Source organism: Galeopterus variegatus, unplaced genomic scaffold (assembly GCF_000696425.1).
Source record: "Galeopterus variegatus unplaced genomic scaffold, G_variegatus-3.0.2 Scaffold1781, whole genome shotgun sequence".
NCBI classification, from domain to species: Eukaryota; Metazoa; Chordata; class Mammalia; order Dermoptera; family Cynocephalidae; genus Galeopterus; species Galeopterus variegatus.
Window position 1 is genome coordinate 316,286 of NW_007727892.1, and position 18,667 is coordinate 334,952.

Sequence of the window (18,667 nt, forward strand, 5' to 3'; positions counted from 1 at the left end):
CACCGGGCCGGCCCTCACATTATTTTTTATAAATAAATTAAAAGTTACTAGATAACTCAGAGATGGCTGTTCATTGCTTAAATAGGTCCTTTGAATGGGAGCTCATTGGTTCTGAAACAGCCTATTTTCACCCTTGGACATTTCATGTTCTTAAGGGATAAAAGTGTTTAGTAAGACCTTTGAGGCACTGTCTCAGTTGGTTTACCATGATCTACTAGAATTGCATAGTTCTGTGAACGCAGAAAGTCTATTTTGTTTACTGTCATATCTCCAGTGCCTATAACTGTACCGGAAATTTAGTAGGCACTTTATAGATTTGTTGAAAAATGAATACAGGATCAGGGAAACTAGATATTATTTAACTTACCCAGAGATGTACAGACTTTCAGGGATAGATTGACCCCAATTAATATCACAAGCAACAGAAATAAACCAGAGAACGGTTGATAAGGAAGGATGGCTCTTAATATTACTTGGATCCAAGGCAACCCTAGTCCTTCTGCTTGCTTTTATTTTTTCCCTGTAGCATTCCCTCGGTATCATCTTTTTCAGCTTTATACCCAATAGTCTACAATCTTAAGACAACAGAAATAAACACACACACACACACACACACACACACACACACACACACACACACACACACATCCCTAGCTCTGGTGCGTACAGAGAAATTTAGATAAAGCCATAAAGAGAAATATGTTTGACCATATTTCTTAACTGGGTTATTTTTTGGAATGTGTGTTTCAGTTTTATAGGCATGTTATTAGGACTTGAATTAAATAAGATTCATTTTTATCCTTTTGAGGCTGCTTTTAAGTTTTGTTAGGTGGGACTACAGCAGCCCTTTGTGGTGGCTAATTTATTCCTACCTCTGAGGCAGTGCTCTTCTGAGTACTCTACCAGTATCTTGTGAATTATGAGGTTTTCACTCTAGCCCATGGGAACATGAACTATTCTTGGCTTTGGTTAGGTTTGGGGATTGCTTCTGCTTCTTTTGGGTGTTTCTTTCCCCAGCCTCAGGTAGTATCCTCACACACATGCACCGGTCAGAACTCAGCTCGAGACTGGAATGGAGCCCTTTGTAGATCCTCTAGTCCTCCTTTGTGCCATTTTCTCCTCTCTAAGAAAGTACTGAGCCTTGTGAACTGAAGTTTCCTTGGCCTCCCCAGACTCCCAGGTTTGTCTCCTTAAACAAGAAAACTCTAGGCTCCACTTAGGTTTTTACTCCCCTTTACTCTTTCCATATGTAGTAATTTGGGGCATTCATAGGGCTCAACTCATTTATTTCTCATCTTTCAGAGATCATTTGACTGAATCTGCTATGCTCTCTGATGTCCAGAGTCTGAAAACTCAAAATATACTGTCTAGTTTTTTTAGTTGTTTCAGGCAGAATAACAAACCCAGTCCCTATTACAACATACATTTTTTTCCAGATGCAATAGGATTTGTTTTTATATCATTACCCAGAAATGTGTACTTAAAATGTTTTTTGTAAAAGTATTGGTCTTACAGCTTATTACCTTGACATTATTCCTCACCACTAACATGTTTAATATTGTTTACCCAATCTTAGGAAGATGAAGAAAAATTATTTTTTAAAATTGTTTATCTCTTTACTCTAGAGAACCTTGCTATTTTATGGCAACAGTCTCTTTTAGACATCCCATGAATGGAAGCAATTAAAGAATACATGTCAGTATTGAAAGAAAGAAAAGTTAACAGAAAATTTTGAAAACCAGCTAGTAGTGGTTGCTATAGCAGCAAAGGAAAACTCAGGGTGTCAATATTTTTTAGTGTGGGAATTTAATCCAGTTTAGGGAGGGAAATAGGAGGCAGGGGAAAGAATTAAGTCATAGTTACTCTGAAGAAAGGAGCCTCCTAGGCTTGTTAAGAAGAAAAGATGTTAAGAAAAATAGCCAGTGACCTATCACCCAGATCTTATTCTCTATCTACCATTTCCCACTAAAAAGAACCAGGTCTCAATGGAGAAATGGCTGATTCCAGAGCTGGACAGGAAAGGTACAGATGAGCTTCTTCCTATTCCAGAAAAAAGGAAGTGCTCAAAAACAAAATGTGGAGTCATAATAAAAGGACACAGGAGCCAGCTTGCAGGAGCTCCTGTTGGCATAATCTGGGACAGTTTAAGGATCACAATAAATAAGGACATTAAAGAATGGTATGAATGAAGTAAAAATTGATCCAGTGAATAAAAATCTCTAACTCTGTCCTGTAAATAGAAAGGTAAATAAGTAAATAAAGAATTGAGGAGGAAGCGAAAGATCTTCCATACATTAGAATGCCATCTAATAAACAGAAAGGCAATGATAGTTTGCATTGTGCTAAGCAATGTGCAAGTTATTATAGATGCACGATGACTAAGAGATTGCAATTTACCCTTTTTGCTACTATGGAATTGGGAGGATACAGGCAAATGAATAGGCAGTTTATCCAGTTTATCCGTTTATCATATTACCACTAGAGTTTAATCATCTCAGAGACAAGATTTACATCTTATGTATTAGGGTAATGCCTTGTATTATTTAGTTGAATGATTAACACATTCATATGGACTGACTGTAGTATAATGGGATATATTAAATATGTGTTGACACCTTTATGTTATGTTTATTTATTATAAAAGTAAATGAACTGGTAAAAATGTAGAGACACAAATGAATAAAAAGACATGGAGAAAAAAGATCATCTCAAACCCACCTATTAAATGGACAACCAGTGTCAACATTTTGGCATGTTTTCCTCTGTTGTTACATGCTTAGATCATGCTTAACGTATACTTCTATATCTTTATCTTCTTCTTAATGTGCCCAATTTCTTTATTTCAAGGTGTTTGACTTTACGATGCAAATTGTACTTTGACAACCTATTATCTCAACGGGCCTATTGTGGAAAAATGAATTTTGACCACAAGAATGAAACTCTTTCTATATCAGTAAGTGTCTTAATTCTTTGTATCCTAATCGTTAGGACAATTAGCTGCTTCTTTTCTTTTGACAAAACACTGATAAGCTGTTGTCTTTAGAAAGAAGACAGAAGAACTTATTTTTTAAGTTAAGGGTAGTCTTTACCAACATGTTGAAAATATTAAATTGATCTTACTGAATTAAAGCTGCTAGTTTAGTTTTTCTTTTTTTTTTAGACAACCACATTATTTTCTTGGGGTGATAATTAGGAATTTTATTTTCAGTGACAGGTGTTTACCTTGTCTTTCAACTCTACCGGGGTTCCTTTTTAAAATTCTCACAGCATTTTAAATTATGTGGAACATTATGGAAATTCCATAGTCTTTAGTTTCATTATAGGCAGCCAGGAAAGTTCTGCCCCACGTATTTGTCTTCATACTATTTATATCAGAAGTTGTCCCTAGATCTGGCCTTTTTTGAATAAACAAAGCTTACCTCATTCAACTTTATGGAGTCTGTATGGCTCTGGATTATTTCATAGTCACATGCATTAAAAGATGGAATGTGGGGATATGGCATTAAAAATTGTGTAGTAAGGAAGTCAAGACAACTACCCACTCTAAATAATCTGGGGCAGAATTTTCAAATAATTGCTTACTACCCTTAGTTGCCATAAATTTTATCCTTCCATTTTAGAGCTTAGAATAAATGTTAGGTGTCTGAAACATCTATGATGTTTGGAACCTTTGCATTTTAACCACATTAGAAAGTTAACTTTTACTCTCCTTTTGTTTAAATTTCTTCCAATAAATCGTATCCAGCCCCTCCTCACCGACCATCTATTTTTGAAAGGCCCAAATCATCAAATATACAGATTTGAAAGTATTGGGAGGAATTGTTCTGGTGGGTAGGGAGGTAGCATATCATAGCAGTCCCTTGTTCTCACTGCAAATTATGAGAAAGCCAGGGAAGTTACAAAAAATTTTGTTTTTAAAGACATTAGAAAGCTGTAGAACGAACAATGAATAGATAAATTTGAATTCCAAGGTGTGGGGGAGCCTGTCAAAGGTAAATTGACCATTGCTGGATGTTTTCTTTCCTGGGAGCATTTGCCAATTCTGGACTTTTGGTGGTAGTGGAGGGCTGGCAAGACAGTAGAAACTTTGGAAGTACTTGGTACATGACTGATATTTCAGTTAGTCAATTCCTGAGTTCTGAGGTTGTGCACAGCTGGCCCAAGGAACAAGGATGAATGAAAGGTGGACTAAGTCTTACTAAACCCCAACCCAGCTTTCTCCCTGATTTACTGTCAGCTCTGCCATATTTTCAACCAAATACAAGGAAAAGCGACCCCTCTTTGGTGGATTATTATATCTTCTGGAGCCTCCACGTTCTTTTATACAAAATACCATTCTTAAGATTAAAGAAAAAAAAAAAAAGACAAAGATCAGAAACCAGGCAAGCATATTCACATTCACTATTTTTCTCCAGCATTGTACTAGAGGTTCTAGCCGGTGCTGTAAGTCAAGAAAAAGAACTAAAAGGCATGCATTTTGGAAAGAATTAAAATTCACTTTATTCACAAATAATGTGGTTATCTATGTAGAAAATCTGATGGGAATCTACAAAAAGCTACTAGAACTAGTAAGTGCAACCTTTACTAGCGAGGTTGTAGACAGCATACAAAAATGAATTACATTTCTGTATATTAGCAATAAATTATCAGAAATTAAAATTTGGAAATATCATAATAGTATTAAAAATATAAAATACTTAGGGAAAAATCTGATAAAAGGTGTGCAAGATGATATGCTAGAATATATTTTTTAAAATGCTGAAAAATTAAAACCTAAATAAATGAAGAGATATATAGTGCTCATGGAACAGAAGACTCAGTATTATTAAGATTTTAGTATTCCTCAAATTAATCTGTAGGTTCAACACAATTCTCATCAAAATGGGAACAAACTTTTTTGTAGAAATTGGCAAACCGATTCTAACATTCACCTGAAAATTCAAAGGACCTAAAATAGCCAAAATAACTTTGAAAAGAAAGAACAAAATTGGAGGACATACATTAACTGATTTCAAGACTTTACAAAGCTACAGTAATCAAGACAGTGGGATACTGGTGTAAAACATACAAATAGGTCAGTGGAACAAGATACAGGTTACAAAGGGGCATAAGGAAACTTTTGGAGATGACGTTCTTTATCTTGAATAGTACTTATATGTATGTACACATTTGCTAAAACTTACCAAATTGTACACTTAAAATATGTGCAGTTTATTGTATTTCTTTTATACTTCAATACTATAAAAATGACCAGATATGTGAAGAAGCATGGAAATGTGACTGATATTTAAAAAATAGAAAATAAAACCAGATTCACTGATGTTACACGAGAGAACAGACTAGTGTTTTAATCATGATTAATCTGTAAAGAAAATAGAGTTAACCATAAACAAAATGGACAAAAAGGATGCAGAGTTTCAACACAGAACTGGAATCTACAAAAAGAATCAATGGTTATTCTACAACTGAAAACAATATCTGAAACTAAGAGTTCACTGGGTGGATTTAACAGCCAAGTGAGACCTAACCCTAACAGAAAACAAAATTGGCAGAACTCAAAGCAGGTGAAAAGGATATATCTAAATTGAGCCACATTTAAAAAAAAGAGAGAAAACACTGAACAGAGCTTAAAAGATGCGAGTGGCTCAGTGAGCAGTTTTAATTAAGTATAATTTGAGTCCCTGTAGGATAGAACAAAGAATGGGCAGAAAGAATATCTGAAGAGATAATGGTTCAGAATTTTCAAAACTGAGATACATCAACCCAGATTCATAAATCTCAGCAAACCGTAAATGAGATAAATACAAAGAAAACCCTGCCTAATCTCAAAGTAGTCAAATAACTGAAAACAAAGATAACAAAAATTAAAAAAATAAAGAGGAAAAATGTATATTATTTTCCAAGGAGCAACAATAAAACAAGAATTCAGGCAGAAAGAATATCTGAAGAGATAATGGTTCAGAATTTTCAAAACTGAGATACATCAACCCAGATTCATAAATCTCAGCAAACCATAAATGAGATAAATACAAAGAAAACCCTGCCTAATCTCAAAGTAGTCAAATAACTGAAAACAAAGATAACAAAAATTTAAAAAATAAAGAGGAAAAATGTATATTATTTTCCAAGGAGCAACAATAAAACAAGAATTCAGACTTTTTAACAGAAATCAGGGAAGGTAAATGTCACCTGACAGACTTTATAGTCTAAAGCATTTTTTTAAAAAACTGCTATCTAAAATTCTGTAACTAGCAAAACTGTCTTCCAAAAGTGAAGATGAAACGTCTTAGTTTTCAGACAAACAAAAGCTGAAAAAATTCTTCAGTATGCTTGGCCCACAAGAAACACTAAAGAGCTTCTTCAGGTAATAGAAAAATGATCTCAGATGGAAACATGGAACTGCAGAAGGAACAGAGAGTACTACAAAAGGTAAATATGGGTAAATATAAAACAGCTTTGGCTATCTAAAACAACAGCAGTGATAGTGTCTTGAGGGGTTTATAAGATGTAAAATATATGATGATAGCTCAAAAAAGGGATAGGAGTACATGGAGTTAAACTGTTGTAAGGTTCTTGCTCCTTTCAGGAATTAATACCAATACTAACTTAAGATAAACTATTACATCAAAGATGTGTATTGTAATCTCTAGAGTAAACATGGACAGAATTTTAAAAGAAATGTATAATTAAAAAGTAATTTAGGGCCGGCCCGTGGCTCACTCGGGAGAGTGCGGTGCTGATAACACCAAGGCCATGGGTTTGGATCCCATATAGGGATGGCCGGTTCGCTCACTGGGTGAGCGTGGTGCTGATAACACCAAGTCAAGGGTTAAAATCCCCTTACCGGTCATCTTTTAAAAAAAAAAAAGTAATTTAGAGACCAAGTAAGAAGAATAGGAAAAAAAAAAAAGCTCAGTTAAATGAAGACAAAAAAGAGGGGAGAAATAAAGAACATATGGGACAAATTGATAATAAATAGTCAGCTGGATGACTTATACCTAGATCTATCAGTAATTACATGTTAAGTGGATTAAATAATTAAAAGCAAAAGATTGTCAGAATGGATAGAAGGATGTAAGAGCCAATGCTGTTTATAAGAGACACTTTAAATATTAAAAAAGTAAAATATGGAAAAAAGATATATCATGCAAACATTAGCCAAAAGAAAGCTGTAAAGTTATATTAATAACGAAATAGAGTGTGTGCAGAAGTATTGATAGAGACCAAAATGGGCATTTATAGTGACAAAAGTTATTTCAAAAAATGTTTTAATTTGTTAAGTACCTAATAGTATAGCTTCAGAATATATAAAAATTGAGAGAACTGAAAGTCAAAGTAGAAGAACTGACAATTATAGTTGGAAATTTTAACAAATTTTTTGCAGGAATTGATAGAACAGTCAGATGAAAAGTCATTAAGACTATAGAAGATTTAAATTACACAATTAACCAAACTGACATAATTGTTGTAACTACTAAACACTGTACGAAACTACCACAGATTGTAGATTGTTTTGAAGTTAATGTGGAACATTTACCAAAATAGACCATTTTCTTGGCCGTAAAACAAATCTCGACAAGTTTCAAGGGATTGGGAAATTAGAAATAACAGAGGTAACCCCAGATTTCCCAAATGTTAGAAAATTAAGCAGCGCATTTATAAATGATCTATGGGTTAAAGAAGAAATCACATGGGAAATAGAATTTTGACCCAAACAATAGTAAAAGTAAAGTGTATCAAAACTTCTAGTGTACAGCCATATGAACTCCCAAGGGAATTTATAGCTGTAAATACATATATTAGTAAAAAAAGGAAGACTGAACATTAATGATCTAAGTTCTATCTCAGGAAGCTGGAAAAAGAAAAGCCAATTATAAACTCAAGTAGAAAGGAGATAATGAAGATACAAGAGCAGAAATTGGAGAATAGAAATCAATTGTACAGTAGGAACAAAACAGAATAGAAAGCCCAAGGCAGACCATACATATATGGTTACCTGATTAACAGCACTCACTGCAACCTATGTAAAAAGGGTGGTCTTCTCATGAGTGGCGTTGAATTCAAATTGTTGGATATCTTTTGATAAAATAAATAAATAGCAAACAAACCTTGACTCCCTAATTCACATTATGTACAAAAGGTAATTTAGAAATTGATCATAGACCTAAATGTAAAATGTAAAACAATAAAGCTTCTCGAAGAAGAGAATCTCTTTATGTTCTTTTATGAAGATTTTTGAAACGGGACACAAAAAGCAATACCCTACTAAAAAACAAAGATTGATAATTTGGAATTTATTAAAATTAAGAACTTCTCTTCATTAAAAAGTAACATTAAAAGAGATAAGAGAAGCTGCAGACTGGGAAAAGATATTTGCAATATGTATACAACAAAAGACTCATCTCGAATGTTTAAAGTGATAAATATTAAGAAAAAGAATGACAATGCATTTTAAAAGGATCAAAAGGCTTAAACAGGAACTTCGTAAATTAAGGTATCCAAGTGGTGAATAAGCACATGAAAAAGCATTTAGAATTGTTGTCATCAGAGAAATACCAATTTATACAACAAACCATTTTAGTCATCCTAACAGGGTCTGATAGTAACTTATTGTGGTATAAATTTGTATTTCTCTGATGACTAACATGAACAAGACAGGCAATAATATCTTACGTTGGTGAAGATATGGAATTAGAACTCTCATACCTTGCTGGTGGGAGTATAATTTGGTGGAACTAATTTGGAAACCTGTCAATGTCTGTTAAAATGGTTTCACTCTTGGGCATAAATCCAAGAAAAATGAGTGCTTATGTCCTCAAAAAGATATATGTGAAAATGTTCATAGGAGCTTTATTCATAATAGTTAAAAGCTGAGCAATCCGAATGTCCCCCAGTAGTCAAATGGATAAATTAGAGTATATTCAGACAACGGGATACTATTTAGTAATGAAAAACAAGCTACTGCTGCACACAACGTAGATGAACTGACAATGAAGAGTGAAAGAAACCACTCACAAGAGTGTACATATTGTATATACATATGAAGTTCAAAAACTGGTAAAATTAATGTGTGGTGATTAAAGTCAGAATAGTGGTTACATTTGCGGGGGATGGTAATGACACAGGGAGTTTGCTGAAATGCTTGAAATGTTCTGTCTCAATCTTATTTATGGTTATCCAGGTTTGTGTGTGTGTGCATGTAAAAATTATTTGAGCTTTACACTTAAGCTTCGTGTTCTTTATGTAAATTATACTCTTAACGGGAAAAAACTTGAAGAATTTATCCCCAGAGCTAACCGTACAAGACAATTCAAACTAGACTTTCGACATTATCATTCCTGTTATTCAAAAGAATGTTGTTACTTTAAGAATCTTTAAATTATCAGTCCTCATTTTACAAATAAAGAAATTAAGACTGAAATCCCATGATAAGTTAGTAATAGATAGGGATAAAAGTTAGATCTCCACGATTTATGTAGGGTACCACTCTAATGATTGATACAAAATGCAGTGTTGGAACAAGGGGATTGCATCTTAGTAGTTCTTGTTTTTATGTGGGTTTTTAAAATTTGGTTGGTTATTGGTTTGGTTTTTTATTGCTCATGTTAATGTTACTTTTTCATTTGGGTTTTCATAGAGGATTCAAACAGATGATATAAAATTTTCAGTGTATGTTTAAAATCAGAATTTTTATAACCCTTAGAATATTAAAAAATAAATGAATGCTCACTTGAGAACAACATAATTTTTCAAATAGTGTATTGGGAAGTATTGGAAGCTATGTGTCTGCTATTGATATAAAACTGGTTGGTGCTCTGTTGTTCTTGTATGCATATGTGTATATCAGGAATTCTGGGAAAATGAAACAATCCCTCCAAATGTTACTTTGTTTTGTCTTCTCAGGAAATTGTATGAAAAAGTTCATTAATTTCATTAATTGCTTTTTATTGTTCCTATGTACCCTTATTTAGATGTATATCAGGAATTCTGGGAAAATGAAACAATCCCTCCAAATGTTACTTTGTTTTGTCTTCTCAGGAAATCGTATGAAAAAGTTCATTAATTTCATTAATTGCTTTTTATTGTTCCTATGTACCCTTATTTAGTAAAGAATTCTTTAAAGTTTTTTTTATGTTTTTCAATCCATTTCTGCTGTTGTTCTTTGGCCAGTGAAAGCCTCTTCAAGTTGGTCCTGTGTTCTTTTGACACAAGATAGTTACTTTTAAAGCAGTTTAACCACTAGATGTCACTGTAATTCAAGAAACAAAAAATTATCTGAGCACTTTTAAATGTTTGAAGCTGTAACATTTTCAGGAGGACTAGTTTAAATTATTTATTTTGATCAATAACATTTGATTAACGTTCAGTTGTGGTGAGAAAAAGTTTTCAGTTTGATTTTCTTGCAGTAAAACAAAACAGCATTATACAGTTCACTGTTTTACTGTAAAATATTTTGAATGGAATAGATATTTCCATATTACTGAAATGATTTTATTCTTGTCCTTTTTTTTTTTTTAATAAACCCATTCTTTCTGATTCTAGCCAACCTGTGTTGTAAAGAGTTTAATTTGACTGTTTCCGTACTTAGTTTTTTGTTTCTTACAAACTCATTCTGTTCAAGGTTCAGCCTGGAGAGGGAAATAGAGCTGCCTTCAATGACATGAGAGCCTTGTCTGGAGGCGAACGTTCTTTCTCCACAGTGTGCTTTATTCTTTCTCTGTGGTCCATTGCTGAATCTCCTTTCAGATGCCTGGATGAATTTGATGTCTACATGGTATTGTTAAATTTTAAATTCTTTAATTTTTGTTTGCTTGTTTAAAACACGTATTTTGAAAGAAAGCAGATCTTCCTTTAGTTTAACCCATAACAGAAAAGATCTTGCCCTGACACTTCAGTCTGTGATCAGTGATGGGAAAGAACTAAAGAATTCAGGTTCTCTCCCTCGCTACCATACAGCACCTCTAGAGACCCTGTCCTGGATTTCATCCTTTTCTCTCCCTGCATGGAAATCCTTATTCTTCATCAGATAGGCTCTCTCTCCTTCAGCCTCTTCTCTAGCTTATTTCCATCAACCCATAAACATGTTCAGGCTTTTCTGTTTTAATACAGAATTATAACCAGTTCACAATCCTTGCTGAGACTAACTGTAGCTGCCATTTGCTCTCCCTTCCTTCACAGCCACACTTTTCCAAAGGGCACTGTTTATTAACATAAGAGAGAAAGAGCATTTGACTTTGAGGTTAAAAAAAAAACCTGGGATTTGAGACCTACCTCTGCCACCAAATGACGTTAGGCAAAGTATTTATCCTTTTGGGGTTTCAGTTTCTTCATCTATAAAACAAGGTTATTAATATTTCCTTCTTCATAGGGTTATAGTGAGGCTCAAATGAAGTCTTGCATGTAATGCTCTTAACTATGGTGCAGGCACACTGTAAGTCCTCATAAATTAGCAATTAATCATTCTCTTCTTCATGCCATGTCTTGTTCTGTCCTAAAGCCACTGTAATTTGGATTTAGACTACACCACTCCAGAAAAGCTTGTTTAGCAAAGGTCATAGCTTTTAATCTTAGTTTATTTCTTTGAAGTATTTGGCACCACAGACCTGTTCTCCGTCTCTTAAAATGTGTCTTCTTACCAGCTTCCACACTCCTCTTTCCCTGTTTTAGTGTTGTACTCTTTGATTTCAGTCTGCCAGGCTGCCCCACATAATTCTGTTGCCCTCAAATGTTTGAGGTCTTCTTTGTTTGCTTTTTATGCTTTTGTCAATTTTCCTGGATACCATACCCTATCTACCCCCATACACATACACAGACTGAATGTGTCTTTCTCCCAAAGCCTCCTCCATTTTCTGAACTCCCTACCTTAATTAATGTCAAACTGACACTATCAACCCAATTACCGAACTTCAAAACCTGTGATTTTTCTTTGATTCTTCCTTCCTTTTTACTTCTAAAAGTCTGACCTCTGTCTGTTCCTCTTTTAAAATCTCTCTTTAGTCCCTGCTCTCTTCTCCTTTCTCACTGAGACTTTATTACTACTCATCTCCCTTTCCTCACTCTTGCCTGTGGTAATAACTTCTTGTCCAGACTCCCACACTTTAATCTTGCTTCTGCTTCAGTCTTTTCTCTTTCTTTTAGGCGGTTTATATTTCTAAAATAGATTTGATTGTACAAGAAAAACAAACAAAAAGCAACAACAAAAAGAATAAAATAGATTTGACTGTGGTCACTCACCTATATAAAACCCTTTGGTGGTTAATTATTATATATGGGATAGACATTTAATTCTGTAGGATAACTTTGAGATCCTACATGAAATAGTATCTACCTACTTTTTCAGCTGTACCAAGCTGTTTGTAAATTTCTAAACACAGTGCCTCTGCCTAATGTGCCCTTTTTTATTGTTTGTCAAACTCTACTCCTCTTTCAAGACTTGACTCAAATGTCACCTTCATGAAGGCTTCCATTACATTCATACCCTGTCAGGCAGGATTAGGAACTTCTCAGAGTTTCCTTGGCAGTCCACATCAACTCATATTATTTTTATATTATAAAATATATTATTACATAATATTTTTTATTCTGTTACAGTTACTTATTTTGATATCTGAATCTTCTGCCAGATTGTTACCTTTTTGCAGTTATCAACTGTCTTAATCGTACTTATATCTCATAATACATAGCCCATAATAAATATTTAGTAAATGCTTATTCATGAATCAAGATTTATACTTGTGAGTGCTGTATAATCCTTCAATGTCAATTTTTCCTATGATATTGCTGAAGAGGGATAGAAACTCCTGTGAGAATTGTCTTTAAAGCTAATTCACAAATCATAGAAGATGATTATTCTTTACATGCATTGTTTTTGTCCAAAATGCCATTACGCAGTCTTATTGCCCAGCTTCCATGTTAAATTTAATTCTGAACAGTCTTTTTCAGAAACTTAGAGCTTCTCAATTAGAATGGTACTTTGCCTTAATGAAATTATTTAGAAGAATGTATCCACATTCTGAGAGCCAGTCCAGGGGAAATGAATAAATATTTTTTGGTGCATTGGCAGCTGTGTTATTAAATGATAGGCTTCCCAGGACATTGTTTTCCAAGGATGGCATTCAACTTGTGCAATCTCATTATTTTGGTTAATTTTAAGTTAGGTTACTTTACAGATATGCCTGATAGAATTTATATAATAAGAGCCATTGGCCAATATAGCCAGGATTTGGGTTCCCATCTGACTCCAAAGCCCTTCCTCTAAACTACCATGCAGATAAAATCTTTAAAAATATGTGTTTATTTGTCTATGATTTCAACTTTCAGGAATTTTCAGAAGGGTCGAGGGATACTTTGAGTTTCTTCTCTATCTTTTTTTTTTTTTTTTTTGTTGTCATTTAACTCAGGAAACATGAGCACAAGGTCTAATTCATTTAGTTTCAAACCCTGTTATAACTCAGCATTATTCTTTTTATATGTACGGATGTGCTCTTTTACTTATTTTAAAGATTCAGTCAAGAAATTTGTCTGTACGTTCAAATTGGTTTACATTGTACAAATTGTATAAGACAATGGGAAGGATAGACTTTTTAAAAAAACCTTAATCATTGAGGAAAAATTTGAGAGACAATGAATTCGAGACTAGACACTTGTTATCGTTACTCTGAGTGATTAATAATTACTGCACAAATTAGGTTCATTCTATAACATTTAGTATTGTCATTTGAATATTTCCTGATTATTTAATTGCTACATGTATTTGAGGGAGGGGGCAATACATACTAATACTTGGACTATAGAAATTACCTAAAAGATATGCTTATTCAATTATTTTCCCCTGATAGTTCCTATTATTGTCTTTCCCTCTATGAATTCCTTTGTTTTATAGATAATAGATAATAAAGGAATGATTTGTATCAGCCATCAAATTACCACTTTCACAGAAGTGTGTTTGACACAATAGCAAATCCTCACTCTTGCCTTTGTTCTTCAGGATATGGTTAATAGGAGAATTGCAATGGACATGATACTCAAGATGGCAGATTCCCAGCGTTTTAGACAATTTATCTTGCTTACCCCTCAAAGCATGAGGTAACTTTTATAAACTTTCTGTATGTAAAAGGGAGAAAGGAATCTTTTCTAATTTTAATTTTTAAAATTCAAATGCATAAATGACCAATGAAAAGAAAAGTTAGCTCTATGCTAGTTCAGGAGATTTAAGATGATTTTTCCTTTTCTAGATATTTAAAATTTTGTTTGTGATATCTCCCTTCCATAACTGAAACAAGTTGATTGGAATATGATTATTGACTTTTTCTATTTCTATTTTGAATCTACTCCTGACAATTATCATGACTAACTAATATAAATTTCAGTAATTCTGTGTAGACTAAAGAAACAATTCCTGATTTCCGTAGTCTTGGCTCTTTTCTTAATGACTTACAAATATGTACCAATCTTTCTAAATAAACAGCTCTACTCTGCCATCAATCAGCATTTATTGGGTACCTGCAATGTGTCAAGCGCTATGTCACTTAGAGTTGATGTTCTGTCTCTGAAGTGGTCATGTGATCATATAGTAATTTAAATTTGCGATTAGGAATATTCAGGTAATTACTTCCTGACTAGACAAGAGCAAAAGTTTAAAATAGTAATTATATAAATAGTTATTATTTATTTTTTCTTCAAACTGATAACCCATGAGATCTAGCAAGAAGTTAATTTTTAAAAATGAGGGGCCGGCCCAGTGGCGCACTGCTACAGTGTGCCGCTTGGGAGCGCGGCGGCGCTCCCGCCACCGAGGGTTGCGATCCTGTTGCCGGTCCGGTACGGGCGCGACACTGAGGGTTGCGATCCATTGCCAGCCACGAAAAAAGACAAAAAAAGGAAAAAAAAAAAAATGAAAACAAATTATTTTCTTATTGCAAATTGTATTTCTCCTAGAACACAATATATTAGATATATCTCATAATTAGCAGATAGCAGCCATTTAGATTTATATTTTCCTGAGGTAGTATTAGAAATCTTTTTAATGGGTAAAAACTTTCTTTGAAATTTGAGTTATTAATTTTGCTTTCTCTAGCTCACTTCCTTCAAGTAAACTCATAAGAATTCTTCGAATGTCTGATCCTGAAAGAGGACAAACTACCTTGCCTTATCGACCTGTGACTCAAGAGGAAGAAGATGATAGAAGCTGATTTAAAACTAAATATGCTATGTCCTCATTTGAAAGATTGTGAGGGGAAGGAATTCTGGACTATTTGATGAAATAAAATGAGACTGGAGATATTCTAAAAGTAAAGAAGCTCCTTTATATATCTGACCACAGTAAAGTGTGTAAATAAGCCTAGGAAACCAACTACAACCAGCAATTTAAAATTACTATTACTTTCCTTTTAGAAAGTCAGTTTCATAGTACTGGTTTTAAATCTTTTTAAGTTTTTTTTTTTGTCTTTCTTTTTTTTTTTTTTACCATCTACTTTTATAGATTCTTTTTCAGAAGTGCAACTTTGTACATAAGTTTATGTGAATATCTGTTTAGTTTGGGTTTGTTTCTACATAGTATTTTGTAAGAAAATAAAAGTTTGAGCACCTGATTATATATAGTTTTGCTTTTCCAGAATATTACATTCTGTGGTTAAGTTATCAAAAATAGATGAAGTGAGGAATTTCACATTGCAGAGAGTGGGGTGCAAGGGCAGCCTGTGGACAAGTGGACTTACTGTCTGGTTTTTGCTTATTAATTATGAGAGACCTACACAGGACTATAAATACTTTGGACAACATTCTTGACTACAGGAAATTTTTAACCCCAGAGATACAATTTTGGATTTGGGCTATAAATTTCGATTATGGTATTGTATCAAATTTAAGATGCTTTCTATTTATGAGACACTTTTATGGAGAACTGAAGCACTGCCAGCTCTGTAACCAATATCAGAACTGGATAATGATGCAGCTTTTCATCTTGACCTGTAGCATGCTTGCCTGGTTTAAAAACCCTCAGTTTGCAGTCTAGGGGCTCTCAGGCTTGGACTCAGCTGAGGGAGGACACAGGCTTAGAGGGAGTGTGCAGATCAGGCTGGGAGAGGGGCTGGGAAAATTGGGGTGGAGGGTCGTTCCTTATGAAGCAGGAGAGGAGGTAGAGTTGCAGGAACCAAAGGCCACGCTGCTGACATCAATTATAAGACACATCCTGATTTTAGAGACGCTGGAAAGTGTGCTGCTTAGAATAATCAAATGTGGTATATTGTAAGACATGGTATTTATGAACTTTTTTTTTTAGGAAACATGGGTCACAGAAAACAGGGCCACTGCCTGTATTCTCTATGCTGGATACTACGATTAGTGCTAAATTATTTTAAAACACGTTGGATATCAACAAGAAGTATTTCTATATTATTAGCAATATTGAAATAAATATGAAATTAAAAAGGAAATATTTTAAGAAAAAAGGCAGTATTTTAAGAGCAGGGACTCTAATACTTATTGAGAAAAACTGGGTTTTACTTTTGGTGAGGGAGGGAGTCTAATTCAGTCTTAAATTAAGATCAGTTGCCAAGTGAGAAATCCCAAAACTTGTGCTTTCTAATCTAGGCAGTATTTTAAGAGCAGGGACTCTAATACTTATTGAGAAAAACTGGGTTTTACTTTTGGTGAGGGAGGGAGTCTAACTCAGTCTTAAATTAAGATCAGTTGCCAAGTGAGAAATCCCAAAACTTGTGCTTTCTAATCTAAGAATTTATAGAAAGAGGAAAATGTGTGCTGAATGTTTTAAACATTCCCCAATGACCATACAAAGTCTGATTTTTTAGGTAACATTTATAACTCATTAGTATCAAAACTTTTAACATTTATGTGTTTTTTTAAGTTAAAAATGAAGTAGATATACCAAATGCATAAACTTTTATTAGCTAAGGAGCTTCAGTGTCTGAATTTTTGTAATAGTTTTGAATGATCTGCTTCTTAATACAGAATGGGAAGTTCAGTCCTCAGGTATCTGAGCATCTCTTGTTGAATTGAAGATTATGCATTGCTTTAGCTTCACAAAGTTTTTGTTTCAACTGTCATAAGTGAAAATATCTTCACTTAATGTGCTTAATATTAATTAGAATAAAATAATAAAAATGTTAAATGTGTAACTTCTAAAAATAAAACAAAATATATATGTATTAAGGTCATGCTTTTGTGAATTGGGGAAGGCAGAATTAATTGACAAAATCAAGCCTCCTTATGAACAGTGACTTAAATACTTTGTGTAGGTGACTCTGCAACCCCTACTTTACCATCAGTGCTGCCATGACTGAATGATGTTCCAGGAAACAAAGGAAAAAGACTCGCTTGAATCTTAAATCCTACCTTCTCAAATCTTTGGGGTGGAAATGATTAAAATCATTCTCAAAATGATAAATGTGATTTGTTTTAGTAAACCAAGATATAAATAATATGGTTACTGTAATTGATAATCAACTCGAAAGATTCAGGCATTGCTTTCTTAATATTTCCCAGGTTTTCAGTTTAACCTTCTTTCCATTCTCTAGTGCTTTTTTCCCCCTTCTTCTTCATATCTTTATAATGTCTGGGCTGTTTAAATATGGAGACAAGTGATTAAATTCTCTGTAAGAAGCTATTAGGTGGGATTCATGAGTTAGATTGGAAATATTGCCAACTGTGATAAAAACCAAGATCCAGAATGTCTTAATAAAAGATCTCCTAAGTACAAATTAGATGCAGGAAGAAAGACAAATTGTTTATAATGTCCTAAGGCAATAATTAGCAGGTTAGAATTATGACTTGTTTATACATCTACATATATGGTTTCTGCTTTGACCAATTCAGATTTTTAGAAGAATTGGTCTGAAACTTATAGTCCTAAAATTTTAAGTTACTTATGTTTCCTCACTTGAACTAAATGCCCATGGACTTGAAGATATATTAAAGTATTTAATGAGAACAGGTTTTGTTCTTCAAAGATTGGTTAAATAGTATTGTGGGGATAAATCAACTGATTTCAGCAAATGAAATTTTCTTTCTTAATATGTAATATTGATACCTAGCATATTCAATTTTGGCAGTGGCATCTGGGTAAAATGCATAGAAAGAGAAGTGGCCTGAGTGTACTCACTAATTGTAGCAAGCTTAGGAGGTTTTGCTGCCTAATTTTTCTCCAGTTTAACAATGTAGGGATTAATTGATTCAAAAATGGTTAAGTTCCTGCCACATACTAGAGACTATTTTAAGCACTGGGAATACTAAGTCTGCCCTCATGGAGCTTAAAATCTAGTTAGGCATAAATACCATATATAATTTCAGATAGTGATCATTTCTATGTGTAATAAATAAAGCAGGGTAAGGATTTGAAAAGGGTGGAGGGAAATGACATTTTGCATGGAATGTTGAGGGAAGATTGCAGAAGGTAGCATCTGAGCAGAGACCTGAAACAAGTGAGAGAACGAGCTATGGGAATATATGCAGGGCAGCAGTTCCAGGCAGAGGAAATGGGTGCAAAGGCCCTGAGCAGAGCTTAGTGAGCAAAGAGGATGGGTAGGGGATGAGGTTCAGAGGTAGGCCCAAGCAAGATTATTTGAGGCCCTAAAACCATGGTGAGCAGATTTTCAGACTTGGTCTGGTATTTTAAAAGAACCTTCTGGATGCTGAGTGAATAGATTAAGGT

General features: G+C 33.9%; 1 protein-coding gene across 1 annotated transcript in view; it reads left to right on the forward strand.

The window, feature by feature from the left end:
• The window catches only part of SMC6 (structural maintenance of chromosomes 6), a 73,084-nt gene extending 55,989 nt beyond the window's left edge, over positions 1-17,095 (forward strand). Inside the window, exons 22-26 of the mRNA XM_008578918.1 lie at positions 2,848-2,953; positions 10,622-10,774; positions 13,988-14,085; positions 15,077-16,449; positions 16,591-17,095. Coding sequence (XP_008577140.1) covers positions 2,848-2,953; positions 10,622-10,774; positions 13,988-14,085; positions 15,077-15,191 — 472 coding nt within the window. The 3' untranslated portion in view covers positions 15,192-16,449; positions 16,591-17,095. The remainder of the gene's footprint in view (positions 1-2,847; positions 2,954-10,621; positions 10,775-13,987; positions 14,086-15,076; positions 16,450-16,590) is intronic.
• The last annotated feature ends 1,572 nt before the right edge of the window (positions 17,096-18,667 follow it).